This window comes from Symphalangus syndactylus, chromosome 7 (genome assembly GCF_028878055.3).
Source record: "Symphalangus syndactylus isolate Jambi chromosome 7, NHGRI_mSymSyn1-v2.1_pri, whole genome shotgun sequence".
NCBI lineage: Eukaryota > Metazoa > Chordata > Mammalia > Primates > Hylobatidae > Symphalangus > Symphalangus syndactylus.
The window spans coordinates 140,281,638-140,306,489 of record NC_072429.2 but is presented as its reverse complement, the minus strand read 5'-3'; the positions used below and the strand labels follow the sequence as shown (position 1 = coordinate 140,306,489).

Genomic DNA, 24,852 nt, shown 5'->3' with positions numbered 1-24,852 from the left:
GTCCCTTTGTGTTTGTGGATCTGCTACCTAGTTTCCTGCCAGGCTCAAGGCTCTCACACCCCCACAGGGAAGGGCCTGAGTGGCAGGGTCAGGGAAGGCGCCCAGTATGGGCACAAGGCTCACTTCCTGAGAGCGGGGTGGGGGGCGGGTGGAGTGCGGACTGGAGCCCAGAGTCCAGCTCGTCAGAGGGCACGCAGGGCCCAAAACCCAGCCACTCACCATGACCCTCTTCAAAAGCAGAGGCCCGAGCAGGATGGGAACCGGGGAGCTGGCCATCCAAAAGCACCCCTGGCCATGGGCAGCCACCCTGCAGCCTGAGAATGTGCCTGCCCTACCCAGCCTCCCTCACCTCTTCCCTGAGCTTCAGCCGCTCCCCGCCGCCCCCACCAGCTAAGCACCTTCCGGGCCTGCTCTCTGTCCTCCTGACACGCCTCATAAGCAGGAAGTGGCCTGGGGCCCTCCACAGGCAGGCCTGCTGGATCCCAGACCCCAGCAGCTCTACTGAGAGAAAGATGTGGGGAGCGCCTGGGAGGGGATGCGGGGAGTGCATGGGAGGGAACTTTGAGCACCTCCCCATTCTTCACTGGAGAGAGGACCGCCCCCCCCACCCCAGGACAGGGCGCAGAGGTCATGGGAAATGCCCTATGTAGGGCCACCTGGGGTCTATGAGAGGCCTTCTTAAGGGGGCCAGGGTAGATGGGGGGTAACCTGCATCGGGCTGAGTGCCCTGACTGCTGACTTCAGCCAGAGGATGAGCCCTGATCCCGCTCACACACTGAGCCCTGATCCCGCTCATGCACTGAGCCCTGATCCTGGTCACACACTGATCCCTGGCCCTGGTTACACACTGATCCTTGGTTCTAGTCACAACCTGAGCCCTGATCCTGCTCACGCACTGAGCCCTGATCCTGGTCACACACTGATCCCCGGCCCTGGTTACACACTGATCCTTGGTTCTAGTCACAGCCTGAGCCCTGATCCTGGTCACACAGTGAACCTTGACCCTGGTCACAGGCTGAACCTTGACCCAGGCCTCACACTTGACCCCCCATATGGCCCCACGAGTTGGTCAGGACAGAGAGTTCAATGCTCTTGACTCCAAGTAAGCCAGCTGAGGCTCTGAGCCACGAAGCCCTGGCCTTGGTCAGGTGCCACGCTGGGACCTGAGCCCAGGGCTTAGACTTTGAGCCTAGTTCTCGCTCCCACCTCCAAAGCACCTGAGGACCTGGCCTCAGCTGGTACCCTGGAGGAGCAGTGACAGAGCTGGAGGAGGTAGCCCCTCCTGGATCAGCACCCATGGGGCTGGAGGCAGAGAGGGTCTGTGCCCCAGACAGTGAATGACGGCTGGTAGGGGTCCAGAGCTAGGCGGAGCCAGGGCTGCTAGTGGGGGCTGAGCTCCCCTGGGAGGCCTTCAGGAAGACCGCTCAGGACAGAACAGGCTGATTTTAGCGGGTAGCAGAGACAGGGAAGGTACTTCCTTAGTGAGAGACTCCATAGCTCTTGGGATAACCTCAGACTGGGCCCCACCAGCAAGGGCTGGAATTCTGTTCCCAAGGAGTCCTCGTCTCAGCCCCCAGGGCAGGTCCCGGCCACCCGCTGGTCCCTTCTCCAAGCCTCAGGTTTCTCGTCTGTAAAATGCAGGAGACAATCAGGTTCACAGTGGCTTGTAGAAACTTTTGAGGCTATGTGCATTTCAGGATCTGGTTCAGATTTTAGAAAGACAGTGAGATGCACCTAGCGGATGTCACATACACCCCATGGGGTCTGGGAAGCACCTCCACCACACACGCGGATACTTCTGCCGCGAGCCTTATTGATATGCCCACGGGGAGGGATAAATGGGTATTATGGATTCTGAATACCCTCGGGTTGGGTCCAGTCAGTTTACGTGGCTGAGTGAGCTTGTGTCAAACCTACCTAAATGCTTCCCTATCTCAGAGCAGTTTGGATTTCAGGGTCCTGGGCTGGGGCTTCAGCAGAGGCACATGAGATCTGGTCTGCAGCCCCCACCAGGGCCCCGCCTACCCTGTTGGGAGTGCCCGTTGGCGGGTGCCATCCACTCCCCTTTGCTCAGTTCCCAGCGCCCTCCCCCGCCTGCCAACCGGGAGACTTGGCACCAGCCTTCCGGAAAGTAACCTACCCCGCCAACAACAGCTTCCCTCCTCCCATTCCCGCGCACTCCTCCAGGGCGGCAGGCAGTCGGCAGAGGCAACAGGGCTCTATAAATAGTGGCCTTGACTCCTCCACCGCCTCGCTGGGGTTGTACCCCCACTGCCCAGATGGACAGACCCAGGTCAGGAAGGAGACAGGCTGGGACTTGCCCAGGGCTCCCCTGGGAGGTAGGGGTCAGGCCTGGTGAGTAGGGGAGGAACCCACTGCAGGAGGGTCTCCGCACAGAGAAATGTGAGGCTCACAGCCATGGAGGCCAGTCCGAGGCCCTGTGCTCACCCGAATGGTTCAAATCCTGGCTCCACCTCCCAGTAGCTGGGTGATTCCTCGGAGCTTAGTTTCCTTGCTTATGACAGTGGAGGTAACATCAGTCCATGCCACTGCCGCCATCCCCCAAGACCACTGCATCCATTTCACTCACTAAGAGATCGTCTCCTGGCCCCTAGGAGAAGAGGGCACGGTGAGCACGTCCAGCTTTTAGGAGTCTCAAAACCCAGCCAGAATGAGATGAAGCTGCCACAGGAAGGACTAAGGTTAGAAACGGGAAAGAACTTCCTGTTCATAAGAGCAGTGTGTGCCACCCCGGAAGGCTCTGTGAGAAAGTTTATACAGGCAGAAAAGGGGCCCAAGTGCCTGCGATGGGGCCATGCCAGCCTGGAGCCCTGCCCTTCCCACCCATTTTTAAAATGAGTAGGCATTTGCATTTATTGAGCTTCTACTATATACCTTCCCACATGCTCAGCAACAGAAAGGAGGAAGAAACAAGTGAAACGTTGGCCCTGGCTCAGAGGAGTCAAACATTTGGCTGGAGACAAACTTGGCCCAGGAAAATCCCAGCAAATGATCCAGGCCTAGACTGCCCTCAGAATTCAGGGCTAAGACAAACCAGTCAGGGCAGGCTTCCTGGAAGAGGTGGCCTTGTGGCTAGAGGCTGGTTTGGATCTGTGGGAAAGGCCTTCTAGGTGGAGAGAACAGTGGGGCAGAGCTGTGCAGGTGGGAAGGCTCTCAGGCTTCTGCAGAGACAGTGAGGAGAGACCTTGGGGTCGCATTCTCAGTCCTGAGCTTGTGGCCAGTGCCTTTGAGAGCTTGTCCCGGAAACCCTGAACCCAAGCGACTTCCTAAAAGTTGCTCTCAGAGCCAGAGAGTTCAGAGCCTGGGTCTCCATGTCCTGCTCCTTAGAGGTCACCAGTTTCCCTGCCCACCAGTGCCAGATGTCCAGCCAGTAGCTTTTAGCCTGTGCTGGCCTAGGCCATTTTGGCCACTCACAGTGACCAAAGCTCATTGCTATGAGGGAAGGTGGAGGGGTCGGGCAGAGAACAGCAGCTGCTACTGCAGCGTCCCCACACGGACGCTACCCCTGGACATCCATGCTCCCCGCTCCTGGGCCAGCGAGGAAGCCAAGATCGGGAGAACCCGGGTACCCAGGGCCGCTCCTCTGAGGCCTGCCGAGCCGATAGACACAGACAGACACAGCTATTCCCGTCCCAAGGGGCCATCGGGGGCTGGGAAGTGCTGAAATAGAAAGCAGGTCCCGAGCCCTGCTGGGGACATGGCCTGTTCTTGACCTGGGTGGACTGGGCCAACTCTAGAGGGAGTTGCTGCTCAGCCCAGCCTGGCCAGTTTGTGGTGGCTGGCCTGGGCCACCCCGGGCAGGCACCTGGGCCCAGGAGGGATCTTAGACCCCACACTCTCTCCCCTGGGGTTCCCGGGCTGTGGGGTCCTTGTCACAGTTCCCAGGGAGTAGGTTCCTGGAGCTTCCAGAGAGAAAGCAAGCCCGGCTCAGCAGGGCAATTTGGGGGCTTCGTAAAGGCCGAGAGGCTCCAGACCTGGTCCCAGCTCCACCCGCCTAGCTGCGTGACCTTGGGCAAGTGACTTTGCCTCTCTGAGCCTCTCTTTCCTCTTCTGAAGATGGGAACAGGATGCCCCATTATAAGATTATTTGGGGAATTAATAGACCTGAAGTGCTTCCCCTGTGCCTGGCACGCCAGAAGTGCTCAGTGAGTGGCAGCTGTTATAGGCTTGTCTCGGTGAGCACTGCTTGTTGAGTGACTGACCTGCTAGACCAGTGGTTGCAACCCCATGGATCACATCCCAACAGGGCTCCAGGCAGCAGTGCCCCATACTCGGCCCTGTTTTGTGTTCCAGTGCCTGGGATAAGAGCTGCCAAGCAGGGCCCGCATGGCCACCACCCACGGCCACCAAGCCCACTGGACCTGTGCTTGCTCTGGCACCTGTGCTGACCCCACTAGAGACCCTCTCTGGCTGGGCCAAGTGTCAGAGGAGGCGGTGGAGGGAGGGAGCAGGGCCAGGCTCCTGAGAGGGCCCCGGGGCTTCCTCTCTCCCTCTCCGTGGGGAGTCTATTGCCCCAGCAGCCACAACGTGGGTCAGACCCCAGAGGCTCGGCTGCCTCCTCAAACCCCAAGTGGAAGGTCCTGGGGTGGTGGGAGCCCAGTGGCTTGGCCTCTGAGCTCCCAGGTTCCCACCTGACTCTTCAGGGGCCCAGCTGTGTGAGCCCAAGGGAGGGAAGGGACTTAGTCCCCTTGCTCTCTGTGAAGACCCTCACCAGGAGGTGGGCGGGATGAGAAGTGCTAGTCCAGGCGCAGGCCAGGTGGAACGGGACACACGGGAAGCCCCCCATGGTGGCAATCCTCGTCCTGCTGTCTCTGCCCTGGGGGAACCCACCACTCACCCAGCACCTCCTGGGCTGGCCCTGGGTGGGCCTGGAGACCCAGATGATGGGAACTGCACCCCCTCCCAGCTGTAACCTGGCCGGCCACAAGGAGGCCAGGGCATGAAGGGGCACCCCTGCCCAGGTGGCAGGAAGGCTGGCATGGAGCTGAGCTGCCTCGGAGCTTTGATGGCCGAACCCCCTCTCCGGGCCTTGGTCTCCTCGTGTACAAAAGGTGGGGCCAACTTGGCGGGTTCCACGTTCCTCTGGTCCCAGTGTTCCCCCTGAGGCCCTGCTGCCCCATTCTGTAAGCTAAGACTCAGCTATCCCCACCCACGCTCCACACTCAGACCTTAGCCCTGGCTTCTGGACACATGGCAAGGCCAGGCAGAGCCAGTGTGAATCCCGGGAGAGCCTGTGAGGCTGGTGACCAGACCTCCTCCTGCAGCAATGCCTCCCGGATTGGGTCTTAGGAGCCTGCGGCGTTCCCTCTGCTTTCTCACCAATAAGCCCAGCGCCACCATCCCCCACCATTCCCTGCGGGGACCCTCCCTTGGCTCCACGGGGCTCAAGGCTGCAGCTTCTTCCATGTGGGCCCCCTCAGCAGCACCAGCCCACACTGAGTCTCACCACCTTGTGCCAGCCGTGGCCAGGGCCACAGTCCTGCCAGACCCCCTGATGGAGCCGTGTTCTGTGGGTGCCCCTTCTCACAGTCCATGAGACTGGGTTTAACAGAAGGGTACTGGGGGGCTGCAAGCCAGGCATGGTTCCAGCCAGGGTCTGCATGCCCCATTTGCTGTGTGACTTTGGACAGGCCTCCCTCCCTTTCTGGGCCTCAATTTCCCTGTGCGTAAGAGCAGACGGTGAGACAAGATGCCCTGGGGGAAAGCCTGAGTGTTGAGCAGGCATAAAGGGGTTTCTTGGGGCACCGAGGGGGCTAGCCCAGAGGGTAGCAGTCCCAGCAGCCACCCTAGGATGACTCCCTAGAGCTCCAGAGCCGAGCACTAACTGTGCACCGGGCACAGCACCAGGTACCCTGGACGTCCCCAGTTGTGGCTGAGTTCCAGGCATTCAGCCAAAACTGGCCTGGATGACCCCGGACTCTGGGTACCTCCCACCCACCTCTCAAAGGCTCTGCCCTGCAGGGACTCATAGCCTGCCCTGGTTCCTCCAGCCTCCACCCCTGGAGCCCCGACACCCTCTGCTACCATGGGGTCCGCCTCTTCCCCTCAGATAGGAGGAGGCCACAGACTGGGCCCAGGCTGCCTCCTCACTGCTGTGGGCCTTGGGGCTGGTCCTGCCCCTGCACCCCCAGCCCGGTTTCCTTGGTTCCCACTGTGGGGCTGAGCCTCCCTGTGGAGCTGCGATGTGGCCGGCAGGACCCGGCGCTTCCTGAGAGGAAGGACGCCCCTTCCCAGCCATGAGCACAGGCCACAGGGCCAAGGCTGAGGATCAGAGCAGACAAGGGAGGCGCCAGGCTGGGCTTGAACCCAGGGCTGCACAAGGGGCCCCCACATTCCCTGGACACGCAGGCTCACCTCTCCCTGGGGCAGAGAAAGGCTCCTGCCCACCCCAGCTCTCTGGCAGGTGCCTGCCCGCTACCCAGCAAGTCCAGAGTGTAGGAGAGGGCCTGTGGGCACTGGACCCCCCAGGAAGGAGCCTGCAGGTCTCCTGATCACCCCTCATCTGGAAGCTCTGCACTGCCCCTCTGCCCCTCCTCCATAGCCCTGGCCTCGAGTAGGTGGGAGTCCTGCAGAGCTGGCTGGCATTACCCTACCTTCGCAGGTCCCTTCGGGCGGGCCTCACTCCTGGACACATCGCGGGAAACTGCTGCCAGGGGCCTAGGGCTGTTTACATCCTCAAGTGGCACCAAGACGAGGGTCCCTCAGGAGGACAGACGAGGTCTGCAGTGTCAGGCACCAGCAGGGGTGGCAGAGCCCGCCTGTCACCACCGTCTGCTGTTCCCCGTTATCCTGTGCCCTCTCCACCCTGTGGACTGCTCAGTGGCCCGTTGTTGGCTTCATCCCTCAGGATGGGGACCCTGCAGCACCAGCACTGCCGTGACGGGCGGGGGCTTGTCAGTCCTGATTGCAGCGTTACGGGATTCCCAACTGCAGCTGCCACAGCAAGAGGGCCTTGGCGTCACAGGCCCATCCTCCTGGAAGCACAGGCTCTCGGACCCTCTCCAGGGTCACCGGAGCTGCACGGTCGGGCCTTGGAGTCAAGGCCAAGGGTGGAGGACAGGAGCCATGGGTCCTCCTGGCTCCCATGGGGGTTCACAAGGGGCCGCTCTGCGTCCTGCCCAGGGTGGCCTGGTAGCCCTGCTGGTGGCTCATGTGGAGATATCACCGTGGCACTTCCCTGTACCTTGTCCCCTGGGGAAGGAGGAATAGTAGGCTGCTGATGCCTCACCGCTGGCGGGGCCTCCAAGGATGCTTCCACGGGCTTGAGAGGGCTCTGCACCAGGCCCAGTTCCCTACAGTGTCTGCCCAAGGGGCCCCTCCCACCCTGCAAAGTATGCCGGAGCCCAGGATGAGTGGTCCTACCCTGCGAAGGGCCAGTCAGACACACGTGAAGGGGTCCTGACCCTGGGCACAGCCACTCTCTGACCTCTGACCCCAGTCATAGACAGCCTGGCCTGACCTGCCAGCCTGGTAAAGATGACAAGGAGGAAATTGTCCCTGTGCCCTGTCTCCTCTGAGGGTTGTGGGGGGTTGGCCCTGAGCTCGGGACCCCCATCCCTGGCGTCCCCCCAAGAGGATCCCTGGGTCCTGCTGAGAAGAGTCTCCCTGGGGGGAGGAGTCAGGGAGGCTGGCCTGGGCGGTGACCCCTCCCCAGGCAGTTCCCCACTGTTTGCTGAGGGACCGTCTCTGAGATTTCTTTGAGAACGAGCCTGAGTATGCAAGGCTGGAGCCCCAGGCCCTCAGAGGTGGGCATGAGGCCTGGCACTGGTGCAGTGACTCAGCCACCCTTGCCTGCTCAGGAAATCTGAGCCTCCTCTGGCTCCAGCGCTGCCCAATCTGGGCTGCCTCCAGGCCACCCCCACACAAAATTGACATTGCATCCACCCCCACCTTCCACAAGCCCAGTAAAACCCTGCCTGCCAGGAGCCAGTGCTGGTCCAGAGAGGTGTGAGAGGCTGATGGCCAGAGACTCCTGTGCTTCTCTGGGCCTCAGTTTCCCCAGCTAAAACAGACACAACAACGTTCTAAAGGAGATAATTGCAGCCTGTGGGCTCAGCCCTGCAGCAGCAGGGAGGCTGCTCCAGAGTGAAGAAACCATCCTCACCCAGAACGTTCAATGGCTCCCCGTTGCAGCACTCTGGTACCCATAGAGGCTGCTGAGACTCAGTGTGGAAGTCCCCTGTCCACTCCCAGCTTTGCTCCCCAGGAATTATTCTGATGGCCTCCTGTCCCTCTGCCCATCTGGGCTGCCTGCCTCCTGTTATACCTCCCTCTGCCCCCTCCAGGAAGCCTTCCCAGATTGCATCCCTCCCCAGCAGGCTGGGTCAGGACCCCAGGGCCCACCTACTCTCTCCTGTTGGTCTGCATTGCAACCAACCTGAGCTCGGGGAGGCCCAGCACCTCGGCTGGGGAGCCTTCCCTGAGTCTCCGGTGTGCAGTACAACCCACTCAGCAGGGCCTCGGAGCTCAGGTGGCTCAAAGATTAAAGTGTGAGTATGAGCAGAAGCACACGGGACAGGAAAGAGAGGAGATGGCGCTCTCGGCAGAGGAGACAGTACATGGCCCCAACCACTCCCCGACAACCCCACTGCCACCCCAGGCTGGCCACAAGGCCTCCCGGCTCTGAGGCTGTCTGGGGGGAGTGGCCCTCCAGCAGCCCTCTGGGATCAAGCCTGTTAATGAGCTCACGCTTCCTCCAGCACTGAGGTCCGGGTCCGACGCGCTGTCCCCACTTGCTGGCCTGGGTCACGTCCAGGTCTTTCCCACACACCCGACCCCACATGCCACGTGCCATTGGTGCATGGGTGCAAACAGAGGCCCAGATGCCAGGTGTGCAGGCTGTCGGTCATGGGTACACACGGACACAGCCAGACCCAGGACACATGCAAAACAGAGAGCCGTGCAGGAACCCAGGCTTGCATGGGCTGAAGTCTCCGTGCACATGCCCCCTCCCGGGAAGGAACCTGGGCATTCGTGTGCTCACACCTCCTGCCGCACACACAGCACACACAAGTGCCAGCCACCATCTCCTGGATGGTGTAGCTGAGACTCAGCCCCTCCGTGCCTCAGTTTCCCCCTCCTGCCCCACACACAGCACACACAAGTGCCAGCCACCGTCTCCCGGATGGTGCAGCTGAGACTCAGCCCCTCCTTGCCTCAGTTTCCCCCTCCTGCCCCACACACGGCACACAAAGTGCCAGCCACCGTCTCCTGGATGGTGCAGCTGAGACTCAGCCCCTCCTTGCCTCAGTTTCCCCCTCCTGCCCCACACACGGCACGCACAAGTGCCAGCCACCATCTCCTGGATGGTGCAGCTGAGGCTCAGGCCCTCTGTGCCTCAGTTTCCCCCTCCTGCCCCACACACGGCACACACAAGTGCCAGCCACCATCTCCTGGATGGTGCAGCTGAGACTCGGGCCCTTGGTGCCTCAGTTTCCCCCTCTGTCTCCAGTGGGTGTGGGGACTCTGGTGCCCCAGGCCCCTCCGTGCCTCAGTTTCTTCTTCTGTCTCCAGTGGGTGCGGGGACTCTGGCGCCCCAGGCACCCTCCCTCAGGCTCTGAGCCTCGGCTCCTCCTGGGGGCGGGGAAGGAGCCTGCCCCGCCCCCACCCTGTCTTTGCCCAAAAGGAGCCCCAGGCGCTGGCCTGACGTCAGGCCCTAGGAAGGCGAGGTCCGGGCTGCATGCAGAGCTGAGAGCAGAGAGCTGAGGACTCCCATCTCCAGCCTGCCCGGGTGAAGCGCGGTAAGTGCCCCTGTGGGCTGGCCCAGCCTCCCTCTCCCCAGCTTCCCTAGACAGGAGGCTCCTGAGCTGCTCCCTGAAGGGGTTCTCACCCCCAGCCAAGCAGGAGTGGGAAGGGAAGGGCAGAGAAACTGCCTCCAGATCCGGGCTGGGGAGAGCTCAGAGCAGGTCCTGCTGGACATGGAGCCATTTCTCAGATGAGAAAACAGAGACCTGAGGGAGAACGTGGGCGAGAGCTGGGCCGGCTGCATAAGGGGGAGCTGCGCTGCTAGGTGCCCACCCAACTCTGGATTTCATTCATTCACTCATTCATCCCTCCGTTCAACAGTCACTGAGCATCTGCTGGGTGCCCAGAGCTGTGTCTTGGTTTCCCCACCTGGCAAGGCAGCAGGGTGGCCCACAGGCCAGGCCAGGCCAGGGACAGAGGTGGGGGACCCCAGAGGCACTTGGCAGGCTCTGGGGCCTCAGCTACCACCACCCCGCAGCTGGGGCAGGGCCATGGTGAGGGCTTTGTGGGCATGGACTCCAAGCGCCATGCTCCCCCTTCAGAGTGCCCATTCTGCCATCCAGCTCAGCTGCCCGTCCAGCTCAGGCCCTCTGCAGCAGCCTTGGTGCTTTCTCTACCCCTTAGGGGTGGGGAAACTGAGGCCCAGGGAAGGCTTGCTTACCAGCCCTCAGTGTGGACCTAGAAGCTGGCTCCAGCCCTGCGAAGCTTGCACTGGGGCTGCGCTGTGAGAAGGTGGCGGGACAGGGTCCCGAGGGGGCAGCGGGCTGGGAACTGGCCAGCAGCCAGGGTGCTGGCGGGGCAGACGTGGAGCAGCTGGCGACCTCACAGGACAGGGAATGCACCCCGCAGGAGGCTGGGCCTGTCCACTTGCCCTGTCTTCTTCCTTCAACAGGGCATCCCTCCCCTCTCCCCCCAGGACTCATCCAGTCGCTGGGCTCCAGGGCGGTCTGCTGAGTGGCCGTGGGCAAGTCGCTGCCCCTCTCTGAGCCACACGGTGTGGGCCCATCAGCAAAGGCGGGGTCTGCGGCTGGAGAGCCGGGCGTGGGGGCCATGCAGTTTGGGCCATTTCTGAGCAGCTCCTGGGGCCCAGGGGGTGGGCTCGTTGTCTTCTTGTTAAGTGGTATTAGCATCTCCTCTTTATAGATGAGGAAACTGAGGCTCAAGGAGATCAGAGGGGTCTTTTAAAATCATTCACTCGGTCATTCGGCAGTGACTCAGTGACTCAGAGGGGCCAGCCAAGGCCAGGGCCCCTGAGGCACTCCAGTTCAGTGAGGGAAGCACAGCGAACAGGAAAGCAGGGACGTGGGGAACTGCGCGTGGCAGGGCACTGCGAAGGGAGCCAGGCGGTACAGGCGTGCGGGGCTGCGGGCTCGGGAGGGCCTCCCTGAGGAGGGGCGTCAGGACCCAAAGAACCTTAAGCTGACCCCCTCACCATACGTCCCAAAGCCCTCCCGACGCCCCCGGCGTCTCACAAAGCCCTGAACACAGACTCTCCTTCCCACCTCCGGCCCTTCGTGCTCACTGTGCCCTTCCTGCTGCTGGGGAGGCTTTTCCCTCTGATCCTCCTGAGGCCCATCTCGGCCGTGACCAGCCACCTCCCACCCTACCCTGAGCTGTCAGCTTGGAAAGGTTGGGCCAGGTCTGCCTGGGACCCCTTTGTGCCCGCAGTGCTGGGGTCTAAGTCCCGGTCTGACACCTCCAAACTGCACGGGGCTGTGTGGCCTGGGGCCTCTGGGGCCTGGGGCCTGATTCCCTCCACACACAAGGCTGGGTGCAGCAGAAGGCTGATCCGGGGCACTGGGACAAAGGGCCAGCAGTCAGATTGAAGCAGAGCTCAGCCCCTCCTGCACCCCAGCTGGGTGAGCCCAGGCACATGACTTAGCCCCTCTGTATTCGCTCCCCACGGGCACAGTGGGGCCGGAAACACCCACCCAGGGGCGTCTTGAGGGAAGTCAATGAGACCCTGGGGAGGATGAGCCCAGCAGGTGCCCTTCGGATTGCAGGATCATAGCTCTCGCCCTGGGGCAGGGGCATCCAGGGCACTAGGGCATCAGAGGGGATCAGGGAGGGCTCTGTGTAACAATGACTGTGGGTGCCCGGAGCCTTCACCAGGTGGCACAGGGAGAGGAACAGCATTCCAGGCAGAGGGAACAGCACGTGCAGAGGGAACAGGCTGAGAGGACCAGGCTGAGGATCTTCAGGCAGAAGGACCAGGCTGAGGCCAGGCAGGTGTACATGACAGAATGCCTGTCCCAGCAGCTCCTGGAGAGGCTGAGGTTGGGGAGGGGGTTTCAGGAGCTGCTGCAGCTACAGCTATCCCAGCTAGAGGTGAGCAACGAACCCGGTGATGGAGAAGAAAGGAGGGGCCGGCGGGTGACACGCAGGACCTCCAACTGGCCATGCCCCACCCAGAGACACTGGTGTTTCCATTAGAGCCACAGTCTCAGCAAAAGGGCTCTCAGCTGGTGGAACCGAGGCAGAGTCGGGCCAGATGGGGCCAGGTGTCCTTCCCCACAGAGCTCAGGCCATGCCCACCAGTGACGTCTCTCTCTGCACTGAGGTGGAGGGAGCCCTGGCCTGTGGGTGTGGAGGGTGGGGAGAAAGACTTAGCTTCTGGCCAGGGCCACCTGGGACCTGCTAGGTGACCTGGGGCGAGTCTGACCCCATTTGGAGAGCTCAGCAACCACCCACCCACCTCTGGGTGGAAGAAGCAGAGGCTCAGACTTGTCAAAAACAGCAGGTGATATTCAAAAGCAGATGCTGTGAAACCAAGAATAATCATAAAAATAAACAGGCAGACAGTTCCCCGAATCATGGCTATTTTAGCCCTGTAAGGCCGTGAGGGCCATGCCGTCTGGGGTGCAGGCTCAAGCACACACAGACCTGTGGTCACACATGTGGCCTCAGGGCCCCGAGAATCCCCTTGTGCACAAACTCCTGGTCCAGAGATGCCTAATCCAGCCCCTCTGCTCCCCGGCCTGCGCTCTGCTCCACTCCAGCCTGCCCCGGGTCCTGCCAGCAGACCTGGGTCTGATTCCCAGCCCTACCAGCTCCATGCTGGGTAACCGTGAGGACACTATTCACCCCTCTGGGCCTGCGGTTCCTCATCTGTAAAAGCTGGGATTGCTGTGTGGATGCAAAGTGCCCTTAGCAGGTGCTCAGAGCCCCTCTGTGGGGAAAAGGCTGGGCCTGTCCTCCACACGTCCACAGGCAGCACACAGGGTCCTGAGCCAGACTCCCAGGCAGGCTCAACAGCCACCCTGGGCCATCTGCTGCCCTGGGGCCGGGACCACTCTGCTGCCTGGTCTCACATGTGGCAGGACAGAGGCAGACAGGCTGCTGGGAAGCCAAGAGAGAACTCCTAGGTTGGTGGGGTGGGTTTGAGAGGAGCCCAGGGAAGTGAGGACACAGCCCTCCCCACCCACCTGCCAAGGAGGGAGGCTGGCTTGACCTTGGTGCCCCCCTGGAGGCCTCTGGGCAGGTGCCAGCACCCCACGCCCAGGGGTCTGGGCTTCCATGGCCGGGTGCCCAGCAGAAATTCAACAAGCTGTGGGTGGGGCAGGGAGGCAGCAGCCCCCATCAGTGCTCTGGGCACGGACTAGTGAGGTGGCCATTGGGATGGATGGAGCAGGAACCCTCAGGGAGGGGACAGGGTCAAATAGCTTCCATGCTCGATGCTCGTTCCCACCCCTTGGAAGTTCCCAGGACCATGAGCTTCACAAAGGCTCTGAGAAGTCCTGTACGGAGCACACGTATTGGCCGTGGCCTCTCCCCACATGTGAGCAGGCTGGTCCACACAGGGCCCTATCCAGGTGCCAAAACCAGGAGCCTCCCATGCTCTTATATCACGCACCTCCCATGTTGGAGGTATCTGCAGTGTTTCTCACTTAGTCCAGCCACCCTGCCTGATTTCATTCATTCATTCAACAAATATGGTTCCCAAAGTCCCAGGTGAGGGAGGTGAGGCTCCCAGTGATGAAATGATTTGCCCGAGGCCTCGAAGGTGGCGGGTGGTACAGTTGGCCTGCAAACCAAAGACCATTGCCATCAAGAGTGGTGCTGGGGCCGGGCGCAGTAGCTCACGCCTGTAATCCCAGTACTTTGGGAGACCAAGGTGGGCAAATCGCTTGAGGCCAGGAGTATGAGACTACGTTGGCCAACATGGTGAAACCCCATCTCTACCAAATTACAAAAATTAGCCAGGTGTGGCGTGGGCACCTGTAATCCCAGCTACTCCGGAGGCTGAGCATGAGACTCACTTGAACCCAGGAAGTGGAGATTGCAGTGAGCCGAGATTTCACCACTGCACTCCGTCTCAAAAAGAAAGAAAGAAAGAAAGAAAGAAAGAAAGAAAGAAAGAAAGAAAGAAAGAAAGAAAGAAAGAAAGAAAGAAAGAGAAAGAAGAAAGAAAGAAAGAAAGAAAGAAAGAAAGAAAGAAAGAAAGAAAGAAAGAAAGAAAGAAAGAAAGAAAGAGTGGTGATGGGAGATAGAGGGTAGGAAGGAATGTAAGTGTGGACACAATGGTCAGAGTGATTAGGACGGGCTTCCTGGAGGAGGTGTCAGACTTGCTCGGCTGGGAGGACTCGTGGGTAGTGAGGATGGGGCTGGGGGTGGAAGCCAATTCCAGACCAGTGTACCAAGACACTGGGTAGGTAGGTTTCAGTGGGGGCCAGGCCAGGTGGCATTCACCCTGAATGCCAGTGTGAGAAACTGGGCCACACCTTGCCAGCCCTGATGGGGCTTGCTCAGGGCGTTCATTCGGCCCAAGGGGAAGATGGGTGCTGCTCTCTGCCAGACCAATCTGGGTGCTGGGCTGGTGGAACAGACAGGAGCTCAGCCCTCACCCACAGCCCCACCTCAAGATGCTCAGAGTCCAACAGGGAAGCCTGCAGCACAGCAGCACCGTGGGATGAACCCTGGAGTTGAGGAAGCGCAGGGTGCCCTGGGAGGACGCGCCAGGGAGAGGCAGCCCAGGGAGGAAGAAGGCTTCCTTAAGGAGGCAAGTCCAGGGGGAAGTCCGAAAAACGGGCATGAATAAGCCGAAAGGGAGAGAGCAGGAACAGCTTGGGGACGGGCCTGGAGGGCGCATGGAGTGTTCAGGCCCCGCTAGTAGTTTCGCCTGCAGAAGCGTCAGTCAGGTGCAGTGACTGGAAAGGCACATCCCCAGCCCTGCCCAGCAGTCCAGGCCTCAGGCCCCTCCCAGGGAGAACCCCCAACCCAGCAGCAGCCCTGCCTAGGAAGGCTGTTTTGTGATGTGATAGCTACGGGGAGGGCGTGAGGGACATGCTCCTTCACCCTCTGCCCCCTCCCCTGGAGGAGCTCAGCGAAGCCTTGAAAGGCCGGGGCTCTGGGCGGTGTGCCCACCTGGAGGGGTGGGGGCTCTGGGCGGTGTGCCCACCTGGAGGGGTGGGGGCTCTGGGCGGTGTGCCCACCTGGAGGGGTGGGGGCTCTGGGGGTGTGCCCACCTGGAGGGGTGGGGGCTCTGGGCGGTGTGCCCACCTGGAGGGGTGGGGGCTCTGGGGGTGTGCCCACCTGGAGGGGTGAGGGCTCTGGGCGGTGTGCCCACCTGGAGAGGTGGGGGCTCTGGGGGTCTGCCCACCTGGAGGGGTGGGCCAGAAACAGAAAAGAAAGAGACGCCGCAGCGCACCTACCCCTGCCCCGCCACACCTGCAGCAGGTGCTCTGTCTCAGCCAAGGCCCAAGACAGGCCTGCAGGGCAGCGTGTCCGGCCATTCCCACTTCACAGGAGGAGAGGCTGAGGCTCAGAGAGGACCCACCCAGGTCAGAACCCTCCCTCTGGGCTGGCGGGGGCAGTGAGTAGTGTGGGAGCTGGACCTGGTCTAGGCTGCTTGCCCAGGTTGGAGCAGAGCTCACCCCCTCGCCCTCTGGGTCCCTCGCTGGCAGCTTGTCCCATCCTTTCATCACTTCCTGTGTCTGAGCCCCTACTCTGGGCTGGCACATCAGGACAAGAACCCCCAAGGGAGATTCTATTTTGCCCACTCTACAGATGAGGAAACTGAGGCTCAGAGACTGTGAGGCCACACAGTCCATTCAGAGATGGAGCCAGGCTTTGGCAGGGCCATCCAGGCCAGAGCCGGGGCTCCATGGCCACACTCCAGGTCCCTACCCCGCTGGGTCTCCACTCACTGACTCTCAGCCCTGGAGAGCAGGCCGTTGTTCCCTCTGTTCTGTCCCCAAGGAAGTACCTGTGTGTGGGTGGGGAGCAGAGCAGGCCTGGGCCAGTGGGAAAGAGAAGCCTCCCAGCCCTGGCACAGCCTCCAGACCCTGAGCCCCAGCACCATGTCGGCATGGTCAGGACATGGTGCCAGCCCCTGCCCATGAGGCTCTGGCCAGTTGGCCCCCGCCATGGAGTCTGCTGTCTCAGACAGGCCCAGGGTGCCTGCCAGGAAAGAGGGAGGAGACAGGACCATCTCCCCCACACCCAGGTTTGGCTTAGGGAAACTGGGCTTGGGGACAGGGCCCTGCCTCCTCTCTCTGGCCAGTTCTAAGGGTAAAGCCATGCCTCTCCCCTCAGTCCAGGCTAGCAGGGCAAGGCGGAGCTGTGGAAGGCACGAGTGACCCCATTTAGCAGATGAGGATGGTCAGCCTCACTGACCAGGCCCAGGTCTCAGCTGAGGGAGTGGCAGGGCTGGACTCAAACCCGGGTCTCTGTGCTGGTGACTACTCGTCGCCCAGGACCTCCGGAGAGCAGAGTCTGTGCCTCTCCCACAGGCAGAGCCAGGCTGTCCCAGGAGGGGTGGAACCTTCTCCTTTCCCCAGGCGCTCGCCAGGGAGCCACTTCCATGGGCCCGTGCAGGGTCTGGAGTCCCCGCTTGCATTCCTCCTCCTTCTGAACAAAGAGGGTGGTGAGTAAGAGCCCCAGAGAGGCCCCTTAATAATCGAATCGGGACATCCGTCGCTGTGGGAGGCGGGTGGGGGTTGACAATATGGAGACAGAGACAGCCAGACAAAGCTGGGAGAGGAGGGCAGAGACAGGGACGGAAGGTCCAGGCCAAGGGCCTAGGTCGTGGCTGGGATCAGGGCTCAGAGCGCCACAGGAATCAACGCCCATTGTGCTGTTAGGATTGGGGTGTGTGTCCAGGGTCAGGGCTCAGAGTGGGACAGGGATCGAGGTTCATCACATTACTGGGATCATGGCTCAGTGTGTGACCAAGATGAGGGCTCAGCTTTGTTTGAGATCAGGGTCAGACCCTCAGTGTGGGGAATCAGAGCATTTTTTGCTAGCTCCCTCTCCTCACCGGTCTGGCCTCTGGGGTGTCCAGCACATTCTGCCCATCCTCCCAGCTCCAGAGGCCACAGAGCCCCCACATCCCTAGCCAGGACCCCAGCACTGCAGCATTGCTGGTGAGCCTGCTGGGCTGGCCCTGGGGAGTTTTCTGGGAGGGCAGAATCCCCAGGGGCCAGCATCACCCTGGGACTCACTCCCAGAGGAAACGTTCTGTGTTGTTTACGATTTGTCTCTGATTGGGACACTAATATAGGCCCCGTGCAGACAAATTGGAAAAGCAAAAGGCACATAGAAAGGAATCCCAAAATACTTTTTTGGCCGCGCAGTCCCTCAGTCCAGCTGCAGAGCCGCCTCGACCTTTTCTGAGAGCGTTTCATCCACAGCAGAGGAGGGACCCATCTCCTTCACGGGGACCTCCTGGGGCTCCTGAAGCCCACAGCCCTGAGACACCAGGTTCCCAGCCCACATGTGCCCAGCCTCCTCCCCTCCCCTGGCTGCCTGCTGTGCCCCAAATCCCCTGTCTCTGGTGGCCCACCTGGGCTGAGGGAGGACTGATCTATTCATCCAACAAATGCACCCATCAATGCCCGCGTGTCAGGGCCTGGACATAGAGAGCTTGCTTGCAGTCAGGGGGAGCTGGGAGCTGAGCCTGGGCCCTTGTGTGGTGGGGGTGGCAGGAGGGGCTGGGCACAGGCCGGGGCAGCACTTGACTCCTCCCAGCAGCCTCCAGGGTAGCACGCACCCAGGGCTGGGGTCCCAGAGGCAGAGGGCATGCTGGGTGACCTCATGCAGGCACTGACCTCTCTGACTGAGGAAGAAGGTGGCCGCTGACTGGAGGGACCTGGCCCTCCGAAAGCGAGAGTTCTTTTGCTGCCCTGAGCCAGGCCAGGGGCTGTTTGAAGGCAGGGCTCATTGTTCCCCAGGGGTGGGATGGGGCCATGCACTGGTCAGAGGGAGTGGCGGGGCACAGCCTGTTTACAGCAGGGGCCACCAGGAGGGGAAGGGGTAAGGGTCCTCACTTCTCCAGCAGGTGGGGGAGGGGCGCTGTGCAGAAGAAACGGCCCACGAGCCTCCCCACCCTGCCTGGCCCCAAAGCCTTCTCCTTTCTCCTGAAAAAGCCAGAAATGCCCTTATTTGGAGGGTCAGCCCAGCTCTAGGGTGGGGGTAGGGCCGTTAACCCTTCATTTATAAATAGAGGGATAAATCACTGCCCAGTTAAACACGCCAGGGCAGGAACATAAACAGAGTGGGTGGCTCCGGCACAGCCCCTCGCCCGCCCCCCACCCCGGCCCCCCTGCCCAGGCCAGACCAGACGGGAGCTCGGTGTTTATTTGACTCACACCCTGGCTCCAGGCTTCAGCCCCAGCCAGCCACCCCACATGGGCCTCTGTCTCCTTTTCTGTAGTTTGGGGGGATCATAAGGGTGCCCGCCTCTCAGGGCCTGTAGGAGCCTGGGGTGCCCAGTGGGACTGGTCCTTGGCTCCCATGCGGCCCCACTGGACAGCCTAGTTCCCTTTGTAAAGGTCCCTCATGAGGACCCCCGTCCAGGGCATTGACCTGAGGCTGGCCTGGGAGGAGGGGAGAACAGATGGGTGGTCCCGGAGGATGGGGGCCATGACGGTGGGTGTGGGGACAGGGGAGTGGGCAGGGTAGTCAAAGGTCCCCACCACGAGCAAGGCTCTGTCTCAGCAGAACTGGTTCATCAGCCACCAACTCTGCTGGCGCTGCTGTGCTGACCCGCTTGCTTAATCACCCCAGCAGCAACGCGATCCCAGTGATATAGATTAGGAAGCAGGTAGAGAGGTTAAGTGGCCTATCCGAGCACGCACACTAGTCAGTGGCACAGCTGGGGCTGGAGCCAGGCCCTGGAACTGCACACTGGAGCCCCGTGGTCTTGCCCTTATCAGCTCTCCATCCTGAGGACAGCCCTGCACTGCACGTGTTTCCACCTCCTCCTCCTGCCTGGACAGTTGCAGAAACCTCCATATTTTGTCAAGGCTCCATGCTGGCAAGTGCCAGGGCTGGAATTTGAACACGTGTCTGACTCTGAAAGCCTGTGCCTTTTCTGCTGATGTCCAAGGCTCTCTCTGGGTAGAGGCAAGGGAGCAGGCATTGGAGGCCCTGGCCAGGCGAGGGCATGGAGATGGGGGCTGCTGGGCGTGCAGGGGCAGATGGGCCAGCTGAGTTCTGGGCCTCAGGGCAGGGCTTAAGGCCAGGCTGGCGCCTGGGGTGACCTGGTCTCCTTGCTTCCAGGCCTGGGGTGTGCTGGCTGCCGTCATGCCCTCTGTGTCTCCAGCGGGGCCCTCGGCCGGGGCAGTCCCCAATGCCACCACAGTGACAACAGTGTGGACCAATGCCAGCGGGCTGGAGGTGCCCCTGTTCCACCTGTTTGCCCGGCTGGACGAGGAGCTGCATGGCGCCTTCCCAGGCCTGTGGCTGGCGCTGATGGCGGTGCACGGAGCCATCTTCCTGGTGGGGCTGGTGCTCAACGGGCTGGCGCTGTACGTCTTCTGCTGCCGCACCCGGGCCAAGACACCCTCAGTCATCTACACCATCAACCTGGTGGTGACCGATCTGCTGGTAGGGCTGTCCCTGCCCACGCGCTTCGCTGTGTACTACGGCGCCAGGGGCTGCCTGCACTGCGCCTTCCCGCACGTCCTCGGTTACTTCCTCAACATGCACTGCTCCATCCTCTTCCTCACCTGCATCTGCGTGGACCGCTACCTGGCCATTGTGCGGCCCGAAGGCTCCCGCCGCTGCCGCCAGCCTGCCTGTGCCAGGGCCGTGTGCGCCTTCGTGTGGCTGGCCGCCGGTGCCGTGACCCTGTCGGTGCTGGGCGTGACAGGCAGCCGGCCCTGCTGCCGTGTCTTTGCGCTGACCGTCCTGGAGTTCCTGCTGCCTCTGCTGGTCATCAGCGTGTTCACCGGCCGCATCATGTGTGCACTGTCGCGGCCAGGTCTGCTCCGCCAGGGTCGCCAGCGCCGCGTGCGGGCCATGCAGCTGCTGCTCACGGTGCTCATCATCTTTCTCGTCTGCTTCACGCCCTTCCATGCCCGCCAGGTGGCCGTGGCGCTGTGGCCCGACATGCCACACCACGTGAGCCTCGTGGTCTACCACGTGGCCGTGACCCTCAGCAGCCTCAACAGCTGCATGGACCCCATCGTCTACTGCTTCGTCACCAGTGGCTTCCAGGCCACCGTCCGAGGCCTCTTCGGCCAGCACGGAGGAGAGTGTGAGCCCAGCAGCGGTGACGTGGTCAGCATGCACAGGAGCTCCAAGGGCTCAGGCCGTCCTCACATCCTCAGCGCCAGCCCTCACGCCCTCACCCAGGCCCTGGCTAATGGGCCCGAGGCTTAGTCAGCAGGGCTCTGCCAGGGGCCGAAGGTCAGGGCTCATCTGGGCATGCCAGCGTGGATACCCACCATGCCAGGGGTGGCAATCGGTTTCATCTCGATTGATTGGTGATGGCTACCCAGAGCACAGCATTGAGAGTCTAAGGCCACTGTGCTGTGGTTGATTAGCAATGTCTGCCACTGACTCCAGATGGGATGTGGTGGCCTGAATGCCAGTGATTTGCTGTTCCTGGGGTATAGCGCATCCACTGAAAACTCACAGGGGTAGCCAGGAGCTGCTCCTCACTTTGGCCAGTTTGTCTCCGGAAGGAGGTTTCTCAGAAAAAAGGACAAGGTGGATTCCATTGATTAGAAGGATGAGATGAAAAAGAAAAAAGAAAAAAGGACAAAGATTATTTAGGTGCTGGGAATTCCCAAGAGAGTTAAGAAACAACCTGAATTCCCAAGAGAGTTAACAACAACAATGCTCCCTCCATCACACACACAGGAGGAAGGACAAGGACAGAAAGAAAAGGCCAGGGAGCATTCGTGTTGCATTAATGGAGGTGGCGGGGGGTGCATGTCTCTGCAAGACCCCCCCACCTGAGGCCTCCATGAATTGCACGATAAAACAGCAGACACCCACGGGCCGCTCTGCTGTGAGCAAGCACTTTGAGATCTGGGTTGACACTTGAACCCACAACAACCCACAAAGGAGAGGCTATTTTTCATCCATTTCTTGGGGCTGGTGGGGTCCAGTGACACACACAGGGGCCACAGCTGGGAAATGGCAGGGTCAGAATGAAAACCAGCCCCACCTCCTCCAGTGCCCTTGCACCTCCTTCCACAGAGAGTGCACGATCTTCCCAAAGCCCCCACTCTAGGAATGGCCTCAGAACGGCTTGCCTGCTGCCCCAGGCAGAGGCAGCGCTCACGGCCCCATCCTATGGATAAGAAAACCAAGAACAAAGTCACGCAGCAGTGAACCCAGGCATGCCGGGTTGTGGCCGCCATCTCCCCATGCAAACAGCCATTTTCCTCCCCTCCGGGGACAGAGAAGACGTGACCAGCTGCTCTGGCCCAGCTCACTATGCATCCCCATGCCTTCACTAGGGAGGGAGCCTTTCTCTGGCTGGGGCCTCTGATCATCTCCTCGGAGCTGGACGCCAGGATTTCCTCCCACGTGCCTTCTGCCAAGTGTCCAAGCTCCCAGCCCCTTCAGGACTGGTATATGGGGAAGGGGGCCTGTGGTGAGGAAGAGGAGTGTGGGACATCCCTGGCACTTCCAGCTCCGAGGCCCTGCCATCAGACCTGGCCATAGCCACTGAAGCAGGCGAGATGGGCTCAGGTCCTCAGGCCAGGCCTTTGGCTACAGAGAAGTCCTACACACTCAGGGTGACCATGGCCTGTGTGGCTGGGAGCAGGAGGGGGAGGAGGAGGAAAAGGCTGGGGCTCCCCGATTAGGCTTGAGGCAGAGTCTCCTGTCCCCAGTTTAGGGTCCTGGACTTTATCTCCCCATGTTACAAATGAGGAAACTGAGGCTCAGAGGGAGAAAGGGGCTTGCCAAGCTCATAGAGTGAGTGCCTGAGTCATCCAAGGCCAGTATTGTCCTCACCAACCCCAACTGTGGCCATGTGGGGCAGCTGGGGTGGGGGGCGCCGGCCCAGAGGAGGCAGAGGCATGCCCAGTAAGGTGGTGGAACTGGGAGTGCTGCCGGGGTACTTCCTCCCTGGGTCCAGATGCTCGAGAAGCAGTGGGTATCACCATGGCCACCAGCATTCTTGATACTTACCAGGCACCAGACACAATTCTGGAACCTTCCCCCAGCCCCCAGGTCTCGGGCGCTGCTCAGAGAGGGGCTGTGGCTTACTAGGGATGCAGGGTTCCACAAGGTGGAGGGGTCCAGCTTTCAGGAAAGGACGCGGCTGGGGGACAGGGCTGTGCATGCAGAAAAACCCCGCTGACCACAGGAGCAGCCTTCACAGCGGCTTTCAGGCAAGCAGGCACCAACAGCGAGCGAGCCATCATTCCCAGGGCTGCGAGCCGGCACCCACGTGGTCACACGTCTGGAGCTGAGGAGTGAGGGGTCAGGGCTCAGGTGTCCTGCCCAGCCCAAGCCATGAGCCTCTTCCAGGCTCATGTGGCCCAACAGTCCCTGAACGGCCTTGCTTCTCTGGGACCCCTCCACCCACGCTCACAAGTCATCCAGGGCCAGGGACTCTGGACCCCACTCCTCCAGGGGCTGTGGGTCCTCTTGCTCCATCTTAGGGGGTGCCCAAAGCCCCAGAGACTACCTGCCGGCTCCCACTCCCACCCCTCAAACAAGCTCTGCACGTGGCCTGGAGTATGATACCCCTCTGCCCTTGGTCCCGCACTGTACTGTGAAGACCCCTCCAGGCCGGGGCTGCAAGGAGGCAGGGGCCAGCGGGAACGAGTGCTAAGGCGAGGGGGAATGGCCTGGGCAAAGGTGAGGCCGAGTGCCCACCTCGCTGGGGCCAGTGAAGGGCCTTCCATGAAGCTTCCCGGCCCCTCCCCCCCAGTCTTCCCTGCCCCTCCCCCGCCAGTCTTCCCTGCCCCTCCTCCACCAGTGTTACCTGCCCCTCGGGCCTTTGGCCTCCCCATCAGTGATCCGCAGCCTGGCTCCATTCCTGGTTGTCACTCTAATTCACGCTAAAGAGTGAATGGCTGACACTCAAGGATTGCTGTGCTTGAAGAGGCAGGGCTTGCAATTTTTCTGGAACAATCCCTTTCTTCAGGAGGAGGGGTCTCTAAGGCAGGTGAGCCAGGTCCCCCTCCTTGTCCCCAAGTCTGAAATCCCATCATTCAACTTGGGTTCCTCGGGCCTCAGAGGCTTCTCAGATTGTAAGAGGCCGGGAGGGGAAGGAATCCTGTCCGAAGCAGGTGCGTCCGCTACCACTCATGCTGGAGAGGACGGGCTGCCTGTCTTCTGTGGCCAGGGACACAGGCTTGGGTCCCATCCTCAGACCTCTGAGAACTGCTTGCCAGGCCCCCATGCAGAACCCTTGATAGGCAAGCCTCAGTTTCTCCACACCCCACTCCTCTTTCTCCTCTCCTCAGCCTTATAGCTGGAGGGCAGGGGGCTGGGGGAGGGGGGTCACCCTAATGCCCTGGACTGGGCCCCACAACTCCTCCAGGGGCTTGCTTCCTCCTCCTGATGGCCAGCTCCTTCCCACTTCAGCCTCCTCTGTGGGCACCGAAGCCCAGGAGCTTCAAAAGTCAGACCAAGGCTGTCCTTGGTCCCACGGGGGCAGAGGTGAGCTCTGTGCGCGCCCCCTCTCCACACTCTCACGGGGACAGGGCATGAGATCTTTGTGCCCCCTCCCCATGATCTCCCTTTCCAGATTTTCAAAACGCCCAAGTGACGTGAAATGGTGTGTGTATTTATATCCGACGTAAACAATCTCCTTCACGAGATGTCCTCGTCTGGAATTAAAGTTGTTTATTCTATTCTTGCCCACGACTCTGCTCCTGGGCTGGTGGGGGACATGGAGCTGGCGGAGGACATGGGGCAGGGTGGCAGCCCTATGCATGCTCCAACTCTGTGTCCTGCGGAGCAGCAGGGCTCCGCAGGGAGGCAGTGGCAGTGGTTTTGGGGTTTTGTCATCCCTGCTGGGAGGCAGATTTAGGGGACTTGAACCCTGTCCGGCTCTGATGGGCAGGGGATGGAGGGGGCATAAGTGGCCGACTTGCCAGCAAAGTGTGGGCATAGCAGCTGGGTGGGGGGCATGGACCAGGACAAGGGGCTCCATCCCTGATCCCAACCCTGCCTACCCAGGGCAAGGATGTGGAGGTGGGTGAGGCAGCCAGACCACCCACAGCCGCTGAGTCCTATCATATCAGCAGAGACACGGCCTAGAGGGAGAGGGAGGGGATGGGTCAGCTGGTCCGACACACCAGGGAGAGGGAGCACTGGCCTTCTTGTGGGCCTACTAAGTGCCGCTGAGTGGCCCCTTCTCTGAACCTGGGAGGGTGAGATGACCACCTCCATTCCTACAGGAGAAACTTAGGCTTTGGGGGTGGCCAGGGAGGGGGCTCAAACCAGGGCCCCCAGGTGCCCAGTTCTTGGTCTCTGGTTTGGCCCAGCGGAGCTCCGGGTGGGGAGGCGCTGTCTGGGGGCCTATCACTCCCACAGTCTGGCACCCGTGGCGGCCGGAGGCGTCTGGAGGTAAATATTAGGGCCTGTTTAGGTTAAGCTCCATTAATAGCAGGAAATGTCGCCTGGGTGCCTGCCCCAGCTTCCTGGAGGCCTGAAGGCATGGAGCGGGGTGGGGGTGCACTGTCTAAGCTGGACACCCCCCTGTGTGCCCTACTGGAGCTGGACACTCCCTATCTCCACCCCCTCCCCCACGCCCTGGTTGCCTCCTGGCTTAGCAGCTCCGACTCCAGCCTCCCTGCCTCTTCACACACAGCCCCTCCTCTCTCCTTCAGGGCCTCTGCAGCCCAGCGCTCTGTGTTCCCCACCCCATCACCTCCTGGGGTAAGTCTT

At 61.2% G+C, this 24,852-nt stretch overlaps 1 protein-coding gene across 1 annotated transcript; it reads left to right on the top strand.

The window, feature by feature from the left end:
• Positions 1-9,668: 9,668 nt before the first annotated feature.
• On the top strand, positions 9,669-23,813 carry GPR20 (G protein-coupled receptor 20). Its single transcript, XM_055287419.2, has 2 exons — positions 9,669-9,761; positions 19,267-23,813. Exon 2 carries the CDS (start codon positions 19,291-19,293, stop codon positions 20,368-20,370), a length of 1,080 nt encoding a protein of 359 aa, XP_055143394.1. The 5' UTR covers positions 9,669-9,761; positions 19,267-19,290; the 3' UTR covers positions 20,371-23,813.
• Positions 23,814-24,852: the final 1,039 nt, after the last annotated feature.